General features: G+C 37.9%; 1 protein-coding gene across 1 annotated transcript; it reads right to left on the bottom strand.

The window, feature by feature from the left end:
• Positions 1-769: 769 nt before the first annotated feature.
• On the bottom strand, positions 770-15,149 carry NSUN7 (NOP2/Sun RNA methyltransferase family member 7). Its single transcript, XM_009817781.2, has 11 exons — positions 14,837-15,149; positions 14,377-14,435; positions 12,876-13,006; positions 11,555-11,707; positions 10,142-10,325; positions 8,330-8,540; positions 7,557-7,700; positions 6,884-6,985; positions 6,205-6,322; positions 3,011-3,128; positions 770-1,387 (listed from the first exon to the last, which is right to left on the bottom strand). Exons 1-11 carry the CDS (start codon positions 15,147-15,149, stop codon positions 770-772), a joined length of 2,151 nt encoding a protein of 716 aa, XP_009816083.2.
• Between the last annotated feature and the right edge of the window lie 5,323 nt (positions 15,150-20,472).

Below are 20,472 nucleotides of genomic sequence, written 5' to 3'. Positions count from 1 at the left end.
TCAACTAAGAACTGCTTGTGTTAAAGTTGGTGAAAGCAGTTACGAGCCATGACATAGTCTGACATGACGTTATGATGACAAGTCAGTATTTTTAGCCTGAGAATATTTTATCTAGCTTTCATTGTTAATATTTGGAAGCACACCTGAGTAGAAACCAAGGCCGTAAGTACCAGAAAGCCTACGCATGGGCTTTAGTGTACTTGGCCAGCTGCCTGTACAAAAGTTCACATCTAGTTTTAGAAATAAAGGTGAGCTAAGCAGCTTACTGTGCAAGGCTTACTTTCCATATGTCCGAGTCTGGTAAGTCACAAAAATGGTATCTAGCACTTGCAAAGAGAAACAGCCGCTTACAAAATGCAGTCTCACGTTAAAAAAAACAGTTTGAAATTGAGTATTCCTACAGATCTATGCAGGTCATGGCGGGGGGGGGGGGTGGGGGGGTGGGGGGGTGGGGTGGGGGGGTGGGGCGGGAAATGTATGCTTTAACTTGTCGCTTTAAAGTTTATAGGAAGAAGCTATAGTTTTTTGACCTCACTCGCCCCAACAGTCTATCATCAGCCTTATACAGCTGAGCTGCATTCACTTTAAAGAGTGATTACTGGTTTAAAAATGACTGTCCAACATGAATATTTACATACAAATATCCCATAATACCTCTCTTTCCCACAGCCCTATCCTGCATAAAGATAAACAATACACTTAGATTACAGCGTAAGATATACAGGAATCTTTACCTTCTGTATAAAGGTAGGGCAAAGTTTGAAGATTCTTACAGCCATGGTCGAGGATGGCTAAGCACAGTTGGCTTAACCACTTCAGACAGAGGTGGTGGAAATATCCTACCACTCAAACCCTTTGCTCCAGTCCAGCCGTGAAAGCAAGGATGAGTTGATATCCTGGGTTTGTTTCCTTGCGGACTTATGTATGGTGTTATCACTGGAGGCAAAACAATTTCCACAGGCTTCAATACAACCCTCTTACGTTCTGCACGTGCCTTTCTAGCAAGTGTCTGTCTCTCATACGCCTTGCCCATAGATGACGAATGAGATGTGTGCTTCAGCACCTTAGGCAGAGCTGTGTTTGAAACAGGGTTGATGGATTTCTTGAGCTGAACAGAGCTGTTGGTTCGGTTTGCATTGTGTTGTGTGTTACTGACTGCTTTAGACACGGAAACTTCAGCCTTAATATCAGATACAGTTTGACGGTGAAGGAGCTCTGCAATCTTCGGCTCTGTACCACTACCAGTAATATTTCTTCTGTGTTGTGTTACTTTTGGTTGCTTTTTCTCCTCTTCCTTTGATTTTTCTACAACAATGCCCCCTAGTAGTCCTTTTGCTGCAGCACGAGCCAAAATGTCTTTAACAGACAAGTTTTCAGAAGAATCCTTCTGAAAATTTCAAAGGAAACAACAATAAATCTAAGCCACAACACAGAGCTGCAAACTTTAATGCCAGCTCCCTCAGAATTTAGTCCATGAGAAAACTACGGCACAATCTAGCAGAAAGACTTAAGTCACATGTAATAAATGCTAACCAAACTATTTATTAAAGAAATTAAGAACATGACTGTTGTGACAAGTGGTATATGAACATTTGCTCTTCAGAGACTTTGCCCTCTACAGGCCAGAAGAAGGGAAACTGAATTCTGGACTTTGTACTACATGTCTCCTACATTCACTTGCTCTGTAATGTGTCTGTAATAACATGCATATATATGTATGTATGAAAATGTGCGTGTATCAGAAATAGTTACTAAAATACAGAAATGTTATCAGTAATATTAAACATGAATAATTTTCATGATAATGAAGATCGTTGCTCATAATACATAAGCAAGGAACTCTCAAACTAGATTAACTAGGAACCAGGTCAACATCCAAATATGTAAAGAGAAGCAATGGGGAAGAAACTATTTACAACTAGCCAAGAAGAGGGTTTCTGTAAACCAGAAATTTCAGTTTAAATTGTATTTATAATTTCCAGAATCACCTAAAAGTTGACCATAGGAGCAATTGCTTCTGGGCATTAGAATTTGACAAAAAAATTATTCAAATCAACTAGCTGAAACAAAAGTGTTTCTCTGGAGGGAGAGAATATGATGGACAGATATACGCAGCATGATTAACTAAAACCTACTAGCTCCAGGACCCAGGTTAAAAAAGAAAGAGGTCAATAACAGATAACTTGAAAGGCTTTTCATGTGTGATTCTCTTAGTGTAATAAAATCTTCTCTTCTAATTCCCCCAAGACACAAGCTTCTTTGAAGCACTGTAATTGCAGTACAACAGAAAGTGGTACAAATAACCAAATAAGATCTCATATCTTTAATTTTGACTGAAATTCTAATTAGCTCCCCCCCTTCCTCTTTTGGTGAAAAAAGTCCTACTTTTCTCAGACACAAGGGGAAAATGTTGATGCTCAGAAATGCAAACTAGCCCTGTAAGGCCTTTCCTCAGGAATCATGCCAAGACTTTTCCATTTACTCAGCAAAAGCCCCCTGCCTTTCAAGCCAGATCTGCATATGCCTTTAGTTTTGGAAGGAAATATTCATACCTGTTTTATTCAAATTATAATGAAGTCTTAATCCCTACAGGTGACACTGTCTACTTGGATACTGGCAAATCTTGGTGACACATACAGACATACATACCAAATAACTTTACTAGATGCCATTTATCATGAGTCTAATCAAGCTGTGTATTGCATTCCAAGGTGTGACAGCAACAATGTATTTCCTCTACATGTTCCTAGCACAGACTTAGATCAAGAAACTGCTCTGATCACAAACAGCTCCAGAAGAAAAGGCTCGTGTTTGAAAGCTGTGCTCAGCATAAAATTCTAGAAGTGGCACATTTCAACTGCTCACCTATTTTTTGTTCTTAAGACAGACAATTAAAGAGCAGCTAGGATTTTTTTTTTTTTTAAATGCTCTGTTTCATATATTCTTTTGTGGAAAATAGCAATATTCTTTTTCTGTGAAGTGTTTTTAAATGGTAATTTTCTTAGCTTACCTCTCTTGCTAGAATAGCTAGAAAACAGCCACTGGAAATTTCTGATGGCTCCATTTTGAAAAAGGTTTCAGTGGAAGCCTCTGAATTGGAGCAAGTAGAAAAAACAGGAGGAATAAGCCTGTAAAAAATAAACAAATGACCAGAAAACAATATTTAAAAATATAAAAGGAAATAAACAAGGATATATTAAAAATAATTTCCAAATTATGTCTTTCAATGAGTCTTATAGAGCCTTATCTTCATTTTAAAAAACTGCAATTCAAGACAGACATGAGAATTCACCTTTTTAGAATTAATTCTGGGTTTTTTTCAATTTTTTCCAATAATTCCCATTTAATTATTTCCAACAATTAAGTATATTAACCACCAGATAATAAATATGTACAAACATAATTAACAACTATGTTCTTTCTCAGGTCTGCAATTACTGGATTATCAAGTTGTCTATGAAGTTGGGGAATGCTCTGAAAACACTGAGCAGTACACAGAAATTGTAGAGGTGTTGACTTGGAGTTATTAAGGATATGCTTATAAAAATAATATATCTATCTAAGCTAAAAACCTTAGGTTAGAAAAATTTGCCTATTTTTAATAATTGAGTGCTGTTTCTTCAAATTTACAGTTTTGTGGTGCATCAATGAGGAAGGAATAACTAGCTTTTTCTCATGTTCTCCCTGTATTCCAGTAATCCCTAGCTGTTATAAACAGGCCTCAAGGACTTGGCTCATAAGGCTGCTAAACTAGTACTAAGCCGTTTCAGTATAGAAAAATGCTATCAAAATGTCCTTATGCAATTGTTACCCCCTCCTCTTCACATTGCTGAGGACTGTAAGATACAAACCCTCCTCAACGCTCCATTGATCCTCTCGAGACAGAGCTTTGTTCAATGATGTTATGGAGAAATGCATTCAAATGCATTCAATGCATTCAATTCCTGTTACCAGGAATCCCTTTAACGAATGGTCTGGCCCTGAAAACTGATGCAGAAATTAACTCAAATTTGATAGGCCAAAGGGAGATGCATGAACAGTTTAGCAACTCCTCTATACACACCTGTTCGCCATGTGTACCCTTATATAAGGTAAAGTCTTTGCTATAAACTGTTTGCCATACCCTTAAGGTAAGCTCAGCTTAGACAGTGGGTACATGTTTGAAACCACCTTTACGATGTCACAGCATTTAACACCAGCTGTACAACCCCAAACTCCAGCACTGCAGAGTAATTCCAAAAGATAAAATACACATAAGAACAACTTCTGTAAGAGTTTCCTGAAAGCCCTCAATTTTCTTGGGAAAGCAAATTAATATTAAGTAGATCTGTGATGATCACACAGCATGTTTTATTAGTTTAACTTGCCTCTCAAAGCCAGTACTGTGAACACAGGGGCTAGTAATTCTGCCTGAGTTTTTCATTCTATCCTGCATTCTATTAGTCAAATAAGTTACCTAATTAATTCTAAGGGAAGTGTACAAGGAACTGTTGTAAGTAAGTAGTACATGCATCTTAAATGGCTTGAGCTTTCATCTTAAGACAAGCATAATCACACTATATATTTTATTCATGGTGTTCTATTATTGCTCTGTTTATGCTGGTTACCAGCAGCTTTATTGTAGCAAGAACTACTCATTAAACATCCAAGATATGTGCGTGACAGTGAAGGAGGAACTGATTCTGGAACTGTCATTTATGAAGTTCAATCAGTCTTCAGTCATAAATTTGCTCAGGTCTGCAAAAATCCTAAGGTAATTTTATTCCCTCTTTCTTACCATCTAAGATTGCCTTGTATTTGAAAGTAAAATTATAATTTGTTTCTGCAATACACTGAATAGGTTTGGTTTTGGGGGGTGTTTTAGACAAGGGGGATTTTTTATCTGAAAATGTTAAAGCTCTGGAAAAAAAAATCTTAGAAATTTTTTTAATATAAATTCTGTTACATATATATCATGAATTTATGTATTATTTGTGTTCAAATAATTCAGAGACCATTATGTTCCAAGGTGCCCGTAGTTCTCCCCATACAGTAACAGCTGCATAGAGGTCAAGACATGACAGACTTCACAAAATTTCAAATCCCAAAGGAAAACACAGTTTACAGCAAGAGTCCATAAATGCTTTTGGACTAGTATAGCATTATTGGCAAGACATACCCTGATTTAATCCCATTTAGCGTAAAATTTCAAGCAGGCTGCTCTTTTCTATCGGTGATTTGCAAGAAAGATGCATTTTGTTGTTCTGTATCTTAACATTATACATAACATACCTCTTTTTAAAATTCTTTAGACTGGCCACAATTAACATTTACCATTTTAATCATGCAAAATTTAAATACACTGGACGATATCTTGAACGACAGTACCTTTCCCCACGATAGCCAAGTCATTAACATCATCTAAAATAATACAGAATCTAAAAAAATACAGTATTACTCTCCTGTGCTTTTGACAACATAAACTCTTTTAACCTGCATCCTGTAATCAACTATTATATCTATGTGCGAGCAAGTGCGAACTGTTCGCATTTACCTACTGTGACTGAAAGGAAAATCCAGAAAGTACCCATCAGTCTTCTAACAACTGCTCCAGCTGAAAGGGATGACAGCTGACAGGTGGTATACAGTATAAAGTATACACAAGCACATACTTTTTTCAGATATGTATTTGTATTTGTTATGATTGCACAGGATGTTCTCTTACTGTAACCTGTCCCCCCAGAAGTCATTCATCTGAATACAGGATGAGCAATCCTACAAAGGTTCTTATTCTTCTGTATTATTCTCACATTTTAAGAATTGGCTTCTTTTTCCTTTGAAACTGATCGTTCTAGGTCTGAAGCTGAGAGCGTGCTAGCAAGTTCCCTGACTTCTAATCTCCATTTTATCTTAAAGTAGTTCCACCCTCTGAATACCAATAGGATGAAAGTAATAGCTCTATCAGAAGCTCACCACAATGTTATTTCCAACCAGCAAGGCTTTCCTCCCATCTCAGTTTCAGATGGGAACAAAAATATTAGATGAAAAAGTCAAGAGAACGCTGCTTAGTACTCTCATAACATCAAAAGGAATGGAATGAGAGGCAGCAAAAACTATTTTAAATGTTAATCTTATGCAAGACACAGATCAGTCTAGGACAAGAACTATGCTACAACTTGAAGTTATACTTTAATTTTTCCATAGACAAAACTACTCATTCCATACCTATATGGTTGTACTTTATTTCCTTCCACTCCAGATTCCAGTGCTTTTTTCACTACTAGTTCATTTTCTTCCGGGTAAACTGAACAAGTGCAGTAAACAATAGCTTGTACTTTGTTAACTACAAAACACATTAAAAAAAATAATTTTCCACTGTTCAAATTCTTCATACACACAGTGGTTTTATTAAGGACTGAAAGCATCATAAAAATATGCTTGGATGTCACTTTTACCAATAAAATATATCCTCCTGCACACATTAGTATTCAATCTCTAGTGTTTTTTAATAATTAAAGTATTTTCAAATATTTGCCCATTTCAGCACAAATTCAGAGCTGCATCCAGCCTTTTCACACAGCTACCAAAGGAGGGGGGGAAGAAAGTGGCAGCATGAAGATGGAGTCAGATTACATTTACAACTTTTCCAAAGCAGAGTATGACTAAGCCATTAAGCCAGTCCTCTACACAGTGTTGAAGATTATTGTATTAATGGCTGGTGAATACTAGGGCACAGAAACACCTTCAAACTTGAGGAGATCATTATTTACAGGTTTTGGTTATATACTTACTGTTAACTAATACGTAATCAGTGTATTTTTAACTATATAAAAACTGGTGATAGATAGTACAATGGAATTGATAGTACAAGGTCTTCCCAGAAACGAACAGCTAGCACACTTACATTTCATTGCATGCATCAACTCATTAAGCTGCCTCTCAGCAAGAATACCGAGTTTATCCTCAGATACAGATCCTTGGAAAAGGTCTCTTAGCAATCCTGCATCTAAATGCAAAGAGTTGCAAATTTATTATTGCAACTTGTATTAGTGTTTTAAAATTCAGCTGTTCGCAGAAAATGCTTTAGTAACAGACCTGGTTATTACTAGTGCAGCGGGAAGATAGGTTTTACAAATTACAATACCAAGGAGTGCCTAAATGCTTCTTCTTTTCCTCTTTACTTGTAATTACTACTGCCTTTTATTTGCTTCTATTTAGTGAAAATTGTACAGTGAATAGACTTATACAAACAGTCAATAAAGGAATGTAATCAATGGAAATTTATATACACATTGGTATCCTGAAATAAATTTTCTACCTGTAGTCTTTTCACTGTAAAAGAAAGGCTATATACACTCTGCTCCCCAGAATAACCCTCAAGCTTCATACTATCGACTTGAAGCAGACACACAGAATTATGCAAGTTATTTAATATATATGTTTTATAGTAGTTAAAATAAGGAAAGGTTTTTTTATAAAATGATACAATTTACTGAAGCAGCTACGGTGTCCAGACCACAATAGTTTAATACTATTTCCACCAGAAAGCATGAGCTAAGTAGTGTAGCAAAAGTTACCTCCATGTTCATTTAAAATAAAGTCTACTGGATTGCCAACACCCAGCCCAGAGCATTGTGGTAGCAGCAAAATAACTTTTGCCTTTTGAAGTCTCGGGTCTGTTGGTCCAATCTCAGTAAAGTCTTCATGTAACAACTGAATATCTGGAAAAAAGGCAAAAACTCAACAGTTCTACATGCAAGCAAGCCTGCGTACTTTTAATGGGATAAAGGTGAAGAGACAGTGGTGTTACACAGACTTCCATAGAGCTAGAGCCTGCTAGACCCAGATACTCCAAAGCATGCCCCACTGATTTCAAACAGATTGAAGGACTAGCTAGACCTTAGCATCTTCCACTGAAAAGACTGCTAATGGGCTTCCAGTTGCATTCTGTTCTGATCGTGTCCTCCGAGTGAACTGGACAAGTGCATGGGTTTTGGATTAACACTCTCAAACAGCTGAAAATCAGACTGAAAGCAACAGCCAAGACACCAAATAAATGGACCGAAAAGCTACCAGCTACACCAAGTGCTATACAGAAACTACTTATATGGAAAAATTCACCCTGACATTTCAGGAGCCTGCATTTATGACATGGTTAATCTGCAACCTTTCATTAACTCAACTGTAGCTTAAGAGCTGTCAGTGCACCTTGTGACAATAAGTTGTTACTGCCCTCCCCAAGTTCTCAAACAAGGGATCTCTGAATTCTGGTAGAATTATGCCATATTTATAGATATGACAAACATCTATATTACAATACTTTATGCATACCAACTGCTTTAACACCTACTTTTACATCCCATGTGACTGAACAAGTTCCTCAGTTCTGCTGCTTTTGCTGAAGATTTCACACCACAAACAAAAATCCTGGACATGGTGTCATTTGTCAGCACTGACATATGGGCAATGGTCAGATGGGAACCTACGTGAGCCACTATAATCTCGTCACCTGTATTCAACAGCGCCTGTGCGGAGTGTACAGCAAGGCTGCGAGACTTATCCTAGAAAATAATGACAGAAAAATTAAGTATGATGAACTAATTCGGTTTCTTTGAATGCCAACCTTCTTTTCCAAATTAGGAAAGTACTTCATTGTGTTCATGACAAACAGGAAAGAAGGGAGGAGAAAAACTAATCAGGGATAGCTGATAGAATTAAATAAAGTACGAAACCAAACATCTTATTAAGTCACTAAATTTAAATAATTTAATTCTAACTAATGCATAAGAAAGCATAATATCTATAGGTGAAAAGAATGTAAGTGCGTAACATTCCCATAAGAAGGAACTCTTAGCAACAGCCAGTTCCAGAAAAGACAAACATAGGCCACAATATGCAGATTTCATCTTCAGAGGCAGCTTAACAGAGAAATGCAAAACTGTTCATATAGCTCGTGACAATAATTATAGGAGAAATGAAGCCCTTACAGATCAAAGGCCAAGATTTTGCTGAAATTTGAACAACACAGAGGCAAATTTGAATGCAGAAAGCACAGGGACCTCTCAACAAGAGTAAACGATCTCATACTGCAGGTGACGAAGAGAAAAAGATCTATCAAACATTATCTCCATCAGATTACTTTAAAAGGCAAAGAGTGAAGATATGGACCACAGGTACCATGTTTTGCACCAAATCTGGCAAACACTGATGATAAAGGGGGGGGGGGGGGGGGGAAGCACTAAACCCTTAAGTTCACATCAATGTCTATGTATCCACTTACAGCATTCAAGTACCACCCTACCCCACCAAAGAGAGATGGAGTTTTTGAGGGTTCTGTTTCCTCACTTTGAATATTAAGTAGTAATACTCAGAATTTGTTCCCGTGACCTATGGGGTTCTCATGTATAGTTCTTTTGTGTAAGTCTTCTATTCAAAATATACATACTGAAATTGAATATTGAATACTGAATTACTTTGCAAGTTGTGTAACAAGTTTTGAGGCTAAAATTTCCAGAAAATGTTAAGGATCAAGTGAAAATGCCCTTTGAAACATTTCTGCTAGGCACTCAAGAATCATCAGACACTTCAGGTAATTTGTGGTTGCACGGTTACTCCAAACCACCACTCTACAACAGGAACCTCCGACCAATCTTGCCTGGAGAGGCTAATGATGGCAAGTCAGGAAACAGACCAGTGGGGTGTATGGAGATTTAGGAGCCACTACACTAAATACAAAGAAGCATCATCATTCCACCACGAATATGCAGCTGAAGAGGAAGAGATACTATAACATTAGCATACCATTATCTACTAACTGGAGGTAATGCATACAGAGTTACATAAAAACTTCCCTCACATTTTCAGAAGTGAGACTTCCTCTTTGGCCACTTTTGATGTTTATTTCAACAGTTTTAAGATTAAATTTAAAACATTCTACTAACTTAATTGTAGCTATCAATTATAAGCATTAACATTCCCATGCTAAATTTAGTAACAGAAACAATTTCTAACCTTCTCATTATTAAAAACATCCAAAACCTTATGAGAGTATGTTGCTGCCTGACTGATTTAATAGGACAGTCACACAATACATGACCTCATTCTAATGCAAAGCATTTTTTTAGTTTGCAGATCATATTATTCAAAGGTGACATCAACTCACCTGCAGTAAGAGTTTGCAATCTGCAAAAAGATCTAAATTAAGCAGTTCTTCTTTAAGAGAGGAAGGAAAAAGCAATACATCATGGCAATGTTGGTCCATACAGTACGTATAACGGTCCAAGTCTGACACAGACTCAACTCTTGTGAATCCCTTCTTCTTCAAATCCCTGAAAACATCTTGAAGGCTGTTAACATATAACTCTGGCCATTAAATACGCAGGAGTTACTTAAGTAATGTAGTTCACATTGATTACATGGATTTTTGCCTTTTATAAGTGTGCATATACATATGTGTGTGTATATATGCAATACTGTCTAATGCAGGAGGGGAATTCACTCTATTTTAGGCATATAAGTTCTGGTTTGAAACAATTAAGTTAGTAAGTCTGATAAAATAAATTAAGAGGTATGTGTCTCCAGAGAATGATTCAAAGCATCAAAACATAAATGTCCATGTGCTCAGGAGACACTGAAGCAAATTCACTGCTGGAATAGTTTAGTTCTTTCAACTGTTTTCAGTTTAGCCCAGCTCGCCAATGAATTTAATGGCTGATATCTGAAATAGTCCTTGTGTAAATGTTTGCAATTCAAATATCATAAAGATTTAAAGGTATACACACCAAGACTTGTTTGTTGAAATGCAGTTTCAGACAGTGCCATAAGGTTATATGTTACATTAAACGTAGGGTCAACAGAGTAGCTTTCAGCTCAGTCTTAGTTAAGGGTTGCAAAATCACAACCAGAGTAAGACACCTTCACTATCTTGAAAAGCCTATAACCTAAGTACAGAACACTGGTCCAAGACAAGAGTATGAAAAAAGAATTCTTGAAAACATAATAAAATGGATTACCTGTCTAACTAAATAGGTAACAGGATAACGTGGTGTGGTTCATGTATCAGTTAGCACAGAACTGGGAACACCAGTGTTACACATATAGTAGCCCACTGAATATAAGGATTTTGAAAAGTGTATTTTTATTTCAAGTTTACACTATCCTTACAGAATAAACACCAATTTTAAGTATTGTATCTGTCTTAACACATTTCACCAGTGTTACGGCTTACAGTAATACACCTACTTTTTAAGAAGTTTTCTCTATTTTTCATCATCAGTTTACTCACCCATACAGTTAACTTTATTTCCTCATTTATTTGGTGAAAGACCCACACAAGCAACAGAAAAGTGAGAAAAACTGTTTCACAACTTCGTTACAGTTTATGAATACCATTACTGCAATATATAAAAACTACAAAGAAACATAAGGCAATGTTGCTGGACTAAGCAGAATTTACTATAAGAAACTTAAATTACTGGTAATAATATAACCTGGAAATTCTAAAACAAGTGTGTAGCAAATTATATCACTTCATACGTAAAAGTGTTAATATTAGACGATACTTTAAAGACCTTACCTGATTTTAAATGTGTTTATCCAAACACATAATGGTAAAGCAGAAGCCCTTTGTTCCTGCTTCCGTATAGTTTCTGGTAGAATGTATTCAATTGAAAGAGCATCATGTTTGATGCGACATCTTGCTAGTGCAGCTGCCAATTTGGTCCTAAAACTACAAAAACATAATCACAATATGTTTTATAAATGTTTACACCAGCTATTAACATGCAACATTTCTATTATAACACTATCTTGCTCAGAAACCAAAACCAAACGTGAGGCCTCATTTTGCAACCTGCTGCAGAAAATACACAGTTATAAGACATTTTCTACTCAGACAACAGTAAATGCAAGGTAGTACTACGTAGCTAAGACTGTTTTACTTAAATGCACACGGGACTGGAATTACGACAGATGACTCTCAAATACATCAATTTTCTCAGACAGATAAATATATATATATAAGCAATCTGTGGAATACAATCATCAGATTTTTTTGTATGTTTGAAGATATAAATAAATATACATGCAGAATGAGCATTTGATGAAAGCTGATCTCTAAATGTGTACAGAAACAACACAAGTATGATGGCAACCAGGAGTCAGTTTTAGTATTATTACGGGAAAATCTCAGAGGAAATATTCCCAGTCTTTTCTTCCCACAAGCTTTATGCATAATCCTGATACGTGATAATGCAAAGCAAATAAAAACTGTGGGTGAGCTACTTCAGATGTCAAGGTATATTACTTACTGCCCTCCAGGAACACCTTGCACTTATGATATTCATGAACTTTTTGGGTTATTCTAAATCCAGCAGCAACACAATTTTGTCCAATGAAGAGCTGTTGAGTTCATCAACAGACTGACAAAAGAAATACTTGAACACAACTTAAAATGTTTATTTCACATATCCTCTTTTTTTGTTCTAATTACTTAAAATAATAAATATTTAACAAAGTTGCATAATAGCAGTATTGCTATTATTCCATTCCATGACCTCTTGACTCTATTACACTCATATTTATGAATGTTTACTGAGTATTTAATTTATTTTCTAAATTTGTATTAAAAACAGTTTCAACAACCCCAAAATAAGATACCTTTTTCCAGCAAAATAATGCACAATATAAAGATGGTTTGTTAGCTGTATTTTTCTTAAATATAGGAATATGAAAGTTTCCCTTCACACTAGGTTCTCATTAAATTTAAAAACAAAGTCCACAAAATTTGAAGCTGAAAGACATTTGTAATACTGACAATTACAAAAAAAAGGTACTGTTTATACAAATCTGTATTTCTGCTAGTATATATCAACAAAAAAAGTTATTAGCATGTATACCTATATAGGTAATGCTCTATTTTCCGAACTTCTGCTACAGGTTCCTCTTCATCAAAAATCTCTCGTCCTTGAAACTTTCGGTCTTGTAGGTCATAAAGCATCACAACAAGCAAGCTGGTTAATTCATCTGGCTGCAACAGAAAAGCAACTAGATAGAGAAAGTGACACAAGGCATGCCTTACTTCTGCAAAAAGATCCAATCAAACCGCAGTTTCCCATGTAAGAGGCATTAAAAACTCCAATGAAATGCTTATTTGTAACAATATGAAAGTAATTCCTCATGGAGAGTTAGTAAAACACTGAAGAATTTTTTAAAAACTTCAAATACACAACTTAAAAGTTACTTAGCTTATCAAAATTAAAAACATTCTCTATGAACACAGATAATATACTATATCTTAACAACTTTTAATGTTATCAGAATTTAAACTTTGAAATTATTTTCTCCTCATAGTTCCTTAAATAGCTAAGCTAACAAAAACTTCTTGTCTACCAATTTGTCTCTTATGGGATTCTTTGGTATATAACAACCAGTAAATTCAGTTATAATAACCATTCTACAGTTAGGACATATTCCCAAATCTAAATGTTTAAAACAGGGAGCATCTCCTTCTTAGGTACAGTAATTAACAGCACTTCAGTTACTCATCTACCTCTTTTCATGAAATTCCCACAGTTCTTACGCCTTCGAAAATTCTTACCTTCTCACAAATATGACTGAAATTATCTATAAAATTCAAGTTACTAGGGATGTACCACCAAACACAAAATGTTACCATGTAAGTCTTACTTCCTTACTTCTTTGACAAAAAGCAAATGTTTTAGATCATTTGCCTGGAGATCAATCTCCACAAATAGTATCAGTGAAAATGACAAGATGAATTTGAAAAGGCATCGAAGACTAAACCGGAAGGAATAGCAGATTACTCAGCCAGCTCTAGATTTTCTTTTCATGTCAAAGCAGGAAAGCATTTTGAGAGAGTAAACTGGACCAATTTTTGCCAGTACAAGTACAGTATTTGTATACAATACAGTTTGCCCAGGAAATGAAACATGGGTTCAATGTATTCTCTTGTCTGATGGGATTCACTCCATGCTTTCCAACTCCCAGGGACAGAAAAGGAGCAGGACTTTTTTCCCCGCTCACAGGGGGACACAGCTGGGAAGGAAAACACATGGACTGGCTCATGGACAACAGCACTGAGCAAGTATTACACTGCAGTAAGCATTATGATTCACTCTCCTACCGTCTTTCTTTGAAGGTTTTGATTCCCAGCAGTATGGTGCAACAAGAATCTCACAAACAATGTATCTAGTACCTTGGAGATTGATGCTTTAGACAACTAACTAAAAAGGACAGCAATATTTCAGTCTCAGGCTACCCTATAGTTCAAAACAACAAATGTTGTTTTGAAGAATGTTGCAGAATCCTCAGAGAAAATTCTAATTACATCAACTCAGAAAATACAAAATTTATTTCCTCACAAAAATGTTCACTTACTATTGACTGGCATGGGTAAACACAACTATCTAACAATATTTCTTCAAGAAGATCTTGATCTGCAAAAAAAGAAAATATTGACAAGTTACACTATGAAATCTACAAGATTCTATGGAAGAAAAAAGAAAAACTTATAAATCACTAAAGAAAAACCTGAAAGTTTAAACATCATGAAAATTAAGGGCAAATTCAATCACAAACAGTAGCAACCTAAAGAAGTATTATAATTCCTTTACATGAAAATGTCTAAGTTTAAATGTTTGATTTCACAAAATGCTAACAACACTTAGATATATTTAAATACTTCAGGGATGCGAGTACTCTAGTAGTAACCTGTAGTTTAACAAACAAAAAATTCCCCAGATCTCTGCTGTCAGGCAGAAACTAAACACTTTGTCTTTCCCTGTTTTCTCTGCTGTGTCATTTCTGTTGGCAAGTCATGGAAAAGTTTTGTACTTACATTTTAGAGCACTGAAAGCCAGTTCATAAGATACACGCTGAGAATACTCATCTTTAAAAGTCAGCATGGGAGATACTGAGTCATCACCGTACCGCACCAATATTCTATCCTTATGCTTTTCAGTATGAATGCCTTGAAAAATCTTAGCTGCGTTTATGTATATGGAGTCATGATAGCCATTTTTCTTAATCAGAGTCATTGTTCTTTTTTCAACAGATCCTTTTCCATCTGAAATTTTCATTTCACTGAAGTCTGAAGTATCGTTTATAACATCCTCATGTAAAGACACCAAGTTACTTTTAGAACCTGGCATTTTTCCAGTTGCTGATTGTGTAAGTGCAAGTCACAATCCTACTGCCTCTGTAAAAAACAAAATTTGTATTGACTCATGAAATTTTCTTTCACTAGAATACACTTTTCCCTTCATCTTCAGGTTTTCAATAGAATTTGTTTTCTTTTTTAGGCTCTAATCCTGCAAATACGTATGTACATACATCATCTATACTTCTATATGTCTATCATCCTACATATAGTAGAGAAGTGTTTATAATAGTTTTCTCACCTTATTTATTTTCACTAATGCAGATACGAAGACTGGTTACTTGTTTCAAAGAGGCCAGTGCTTTACAACAAATGATCCTGAACAGACTATATGCAGAGATTTGATTCTGTGTGTCTAATAAGAAGCATTATTGTTGCAGACAGAATAGTGTCTCTTACTAGGAATTCTCCTTTAATAAAAAGACACTACAGAAATTTCAAAGCGGCCATCGTCTCTTCCAAAGAAGAACCCTCTTGAAAAGAGTTGCAGTGAATTCCTCATGCTTGTCCACTAAACTGCGTATCTGTTCCTAAAAATGGATAATAGAGATCACCTAAGTGTTAATGTATTACCTAAACAGCACAATTTTAAATGCAGGAAATCCATTCTGACAGCCTCTGAAGATATTATCCAACTCTCCATAAGCCCATGTGCGTTTCTTAAATTTTCTACACACCTTACTTATGTAATAAGTACAATAACAATAAAACTACCTTCCTCAGAGTTGGAATAGGGCTTCAAGAAAAATAAAAAGCCCCAGTGTTAGCTGCATCCAAAAATATGCTTAAGTTCCACATAAAACCTACTTAAAGTATATCCATCACAGTGCTTGGATTTACCCTACTTGCTCTGGTTGCTCTAACATGCATTTATGACAACGCTTGGAGGCTTAGAAGTCAGGTTAAATGTCCAGAAGAGGGCTAAACCAAGACAAATTTAGTCACAAAGATTTTTTTTAAAAAACAACCTAGTCTTCCTGGCTGGGGAAGAAAAATACAAGAGAACTGTAAGGAATTTAGCAGCTTTAGCACAGAAAGCCAGGCATGGATCCAGTGCTGACAAATCGTTCTGGGTGTTTTAGGATTAACAGCACAGAATAGCAGAATTTGTTCTTTTTGCCAGTCTAAAAATCCGAAAAAGAAGGTGATACTCTGACCAAACAGAATGGATCTTCTCTTTTGCTACATAATTTAGTTCAGTACAACCGTTCTCGAGCTTTTTCCCTGCGCTCCCCACATTCCTCAGTATAAATAACGTACCTCTTCTCCCTGGGTCAGACATACTTGCTCAGCATCCTTTTTTCCTCTCCCCTTTCCTGTCCCCATCACACAAAACATAGTGGAGGAGAAGGATGGCAGCACAGAGGGTTGTAGGGGAAAGGAGGAACACAAGCTGTTACTTCTCCAGCAGGCAGCTATGAAATGCTCCATGCTGAACCCGCATTCCCCCATCCAAACTCTCTTTCCCCAACACGGGTGACACTCAGCCCATTCCTCCCCTCTCCAAGACCAGCACAAGTCAGTGGCCGCCCAGCCCAGCCTGCTCAGACAACCAACTGCTGTTGCTTCCTGAATTCTGGCAGCTCATCTGGAGGAGGCCGTATCTCATTCTCCTTTCCCAGGATTTGCTCCCCAAAACTGAGAGCTGGTAGCCCTGTAGGAGCAACTTTTACTATCTCTTTACAGAGGTCCTGGGCCTCAGACAAACAGCTTCTTCTGGTGGGAGTTAAGCTCCAGCATCCCCAGCATTAGATGCAGCACTGATGGATCCCTGGAGCAAACACAGATTTATCTTATAAAACCATATTGAAACAGAACAAGCAGCACTATCAAAGGAAAGCACTATTCTTCACTAGAATAAAGTAGCAGATTACCTAAACCAAACTGAAACTCTTGTGCTTAGACAGGAAAAAAAAATCATAAATGCTTTCAGGATGTTTTACACTAATTTGACCAGAAGACGTGTATATGACTTCACAGAAACGAGGACAGCATCTAACAGGGACCTGGAGCTCAAACCCCTTCTCTAGCTGAACACAAATATTCCTTTCTAGAATATGCAGCAAGTGAACTAATGTTTGTGCTGTCAGGACTTTCAAGACTTGTTGGGTTCCCGATTACTGATTGTGCCTTCTTTGCCAAAGCCGTTTTTGCTGACCCGTAAAATGCACTGCTATTAAGATGATTTGATGAATACACTTTCCCCAAAGACAAATGTCATCTTAATAAAGATGAGAGGACAGTGCTCTGCCCTGTGCAGATACACTGCATGGTTGCAACACTGTAAATCATAGCTTGCGTTACTGAACTCTGTGCCAAGCAGAGAACACCAAGCTTGATTAGTATGAAGCTCAGCTGGGAAGAACTACAGGAGAGAGAAAAGACCCTGCCTTTGTCTATGGAAGAAATGAGCTGAATCTCAAGAAGATTACTCAGTTGAGGGGAAAAAAAAAACCCTCGAAGTCCCAAGGAGGCCATCATTCTCCTACAAGAGAGAATGTCCTTCAAAGTTCAGAAAGATTTTTTTTCTTCATTGTTTAGTAAGAAAATCTTCAAATGAAACATGAATTTGTTGTGTCAGGGGGTCACTGAAGAGAGATGAAGAAAGAATGTGAGGATAGAAAAAAATAAAATCAAAGTTTATAATATTCCTGTGTCCTATAAATGCTAAACCAATCTGATTTGGACCCAAATCCAGCATCTCTCCATACAGTCTTAGCACAAGGATTCAATGTTAAAAATACATACATACTCTCAGTGATCTGGCTGACTAGATGTACAACTGCCTCATCTATGAAGCAGAAACTCAGAAACTTGCCGTTGCAATAAAGTTTCCAAGTTATTGCCAATATACTTCCACACAGTTTTTCTTAAGCTTGATCAGATTTGCAAGTTAGAGTAGTAACAGGGTATGCAGAAGAAGGGAACTTAAAGACACCTGTGACTAAAATTTAACAGTTACTGGGCAGCTGTTCTCCATGACACCTAGAGTTTGTGTTGTAAACAGCAAACACCTATCTCAGGACAATACTGGTTGTGAAAGCACAGAAAACAGACAAGAAAGTATCTCCCCACTTCTGCTTCCAAGTAATAATCCACTAAACTGATGACAACGATCAGGACAAGTCACTGTTAGCACAACGGTTCAACGAGCGATACCAGTAGCATCACAAGGTAAAGGGGGTGCTTCTTTTGTCCATTATCTGCGCAAAGGGATGTACAAACCTCTTTCCTGAAAACACCTGTAGTATGGATGCAGATAGACTCCCATAACACAAATTACTGTTATCTAAGTACAAACAATAGCAATAAAGATAAGAAGATTGCAGGTTTCAAATAGTACAGTGGGAGCTAGAAAGGAGGCTGGGGAACTAAATCGGACTATAATGCTTTACAGCCAGGCAGTACAAGGTAGGAGGCCTGAAGGCATTCACAACATTTTTTTCCTCTCTTTTTTCCAAAGACTAAGCGGAGCTCTCAGCTGCTCTGGCAGGCTCTGTATTTGAAGCATTCAACACATCTTAAGACTAAGCCCACAGGAAAGCCACTGGAAGAGCACCTAAAGAGAACGTGGGTGAGAGAGAACAAAGATTTCATGCTCATGCTCTGGGGAAGCTCTTGAACGAGACGTTTGAGGTAACCTTTTTCTCACTCACTGAACCATTTGGGAAAAAGTAACACATCAGGTATCTGTCAGGTACCCTCACAGGAAGTCTATCAAATATAACTGTCTCAAGACCAGCAGGTTTAAATATGTAAGAGAGTTTTAATCGTTGCTTCCCAATACCAGAGATACACTAGCCTTTTAGCCACTATGCTTGCCAATGGAATTAAAGAAAAATTGGATTCATTTATTTCAATGTTCTCAGTTTCAAATGAAGCTGTCCATAGACTGTATAGTTTTGCAATTATGAACTAACAGCACTAGACAAATACAGTATTTGTGGCACACAATATAGATCCATATGAAGAGCAAATAAAGAATGTTCCCAGTTTATATGTTACTTCACTTAACGTGGAATTTACCCAGCGTATCATAAACACTCTGCTTAAAGAATAGCTCCAGCTTTGACTTAATGAACTCAAGTGAATAGAATTATGACATTTATTCACTACACAGCATAGTGAAGAATTTCCACACCTCCCCCATCAAAGTCACTAATTCCTCTGTTTATATATCAATATATGTATTTTTCCGATTTCTTCTGCTATCACCTTTTTCAGTAGCCTCTACCATTATACAATTCAGGAAAAGAGATAAACAATAAACAACCCCACAGCATTTGTGTTGCATCAAGTATGGCAGGCAGCCTGACCGCCTAGTACTAATTCACATGAACAGGAATTGATGAAAAGTGGCTCTGAGCATGGGCACGGTTCCTCATACACCAACAAACTTACAAATCCTTGACAGCCATGTACTGTAGTTTTTGTCTTACTAATTTTATGGGTATACTTGACTGTATCTACTTTCCAACATCAACTGTGACTGATACAGAGCTTCAATAGATCGCAAAGCCCCTACTACCCCTAACTTCAGCTAACTAAGCTGGAGGGAAGGGAAGATTAGTGAAAGTCAGGAGTCAGCCATGACACCATTCCCCAACTCTGCTTTATTTATGAAAAATGGTCCACATCAACTCACAGTACAAACACTCATACAGAAAAAAATATACTTACTTGGATAAACACGCAAAGGGTTTCTCGAAACACTGTGCTGCAAAGCCTTAAAAACCAACCAACCAACCACACAGGTGCGGATGGGGAGACTTATGAACCCCTTCCCCTCAGCAGTAATTCAAGGGTACTGTTTTTCCTGACAGGGTTTCTCCCGCTCGCTTCTCCCTCCGGGGACGGCGGCGCCGGGCGCTGAGGGGAGAGGCGGCCCCCGCCAGCGGCCTGCCCCAGGCTGCCGCCGGGCCTGAGGGGCTCCCCCCGGGCCGCGCCGGGGCAGCCCGGCCGCTGGAGTCCTGCTGCCGCGGCTGCAGTTACCCACGCCGGGCGGGGGCGCAGGACCCCTCCAACCACCCCGCCGGCGGACCCCGCACAGCCCCGCTAACCCTTACCCGCCAGCGAGCGGCTCCCGCCGGCCCAGCCGCGCCGCCACCCTGGGCGGGACGGGCGCCCCACCCACAGACCCCACCTGCCGGGCCGCGCCGGGGCTGGCGACCGTTGCGTTCGGGAAGGGACGCCGCCACCCTCCGTGCTCCGGCAGGGGGGTCCGCCTGCTCAGCTCCCCCGCCTGCCCGTGCCTACCGCCAGCAGCCCCCCTCCAGGCCGGGGGCATTGGTTCGGACCGTGGCGGGTGCGGGGAG

Source organism: Gavia stellata, chromosome 5, assembly GCF_030936135.1.
Source record: "Gavia stellata isolate bGavSte3 chromosome 5, bGavSte3.hap2, whole genome shotgun sequence".
NCBI classification, from domain to species: Eukaryota; Metazoa; Chordata; class Aves; order Gaviiformes; family Gaviidae; genus Gavia; species Gavia stellata.
This window is presented reverse-complemented; position numbering and strand designations above follow the sequence as displayed.

What these genes read in the sequence shown, in the direction of transcription:
- NSUN7 (XM_009817781.2), bottom strand. Translation starts at nt 15,149, where the DNA reads ATGCCAGGTTCTAAAAGTAACTTGGTGTCTTTACATGAGGATGTTATA. An exon ending in ATTGCAAACTCTTACTGCAG is followed by an intron (nt 8,541 to 10,141) that starts GTGAGTTGATGT and finishes ATTATTTTCTAG; the next exon opens with GATAAGTCTCGCAGCCTTGC. An exon ending in GTTGATGCATGCAATGAAAT is followed by an intron (nt 6,323 to 6,883) that starts GTAAGTGTGCTA and finishes TGTGTTTTGTAG; the next exon opens with TTAACAAAGTACAAGCTATT.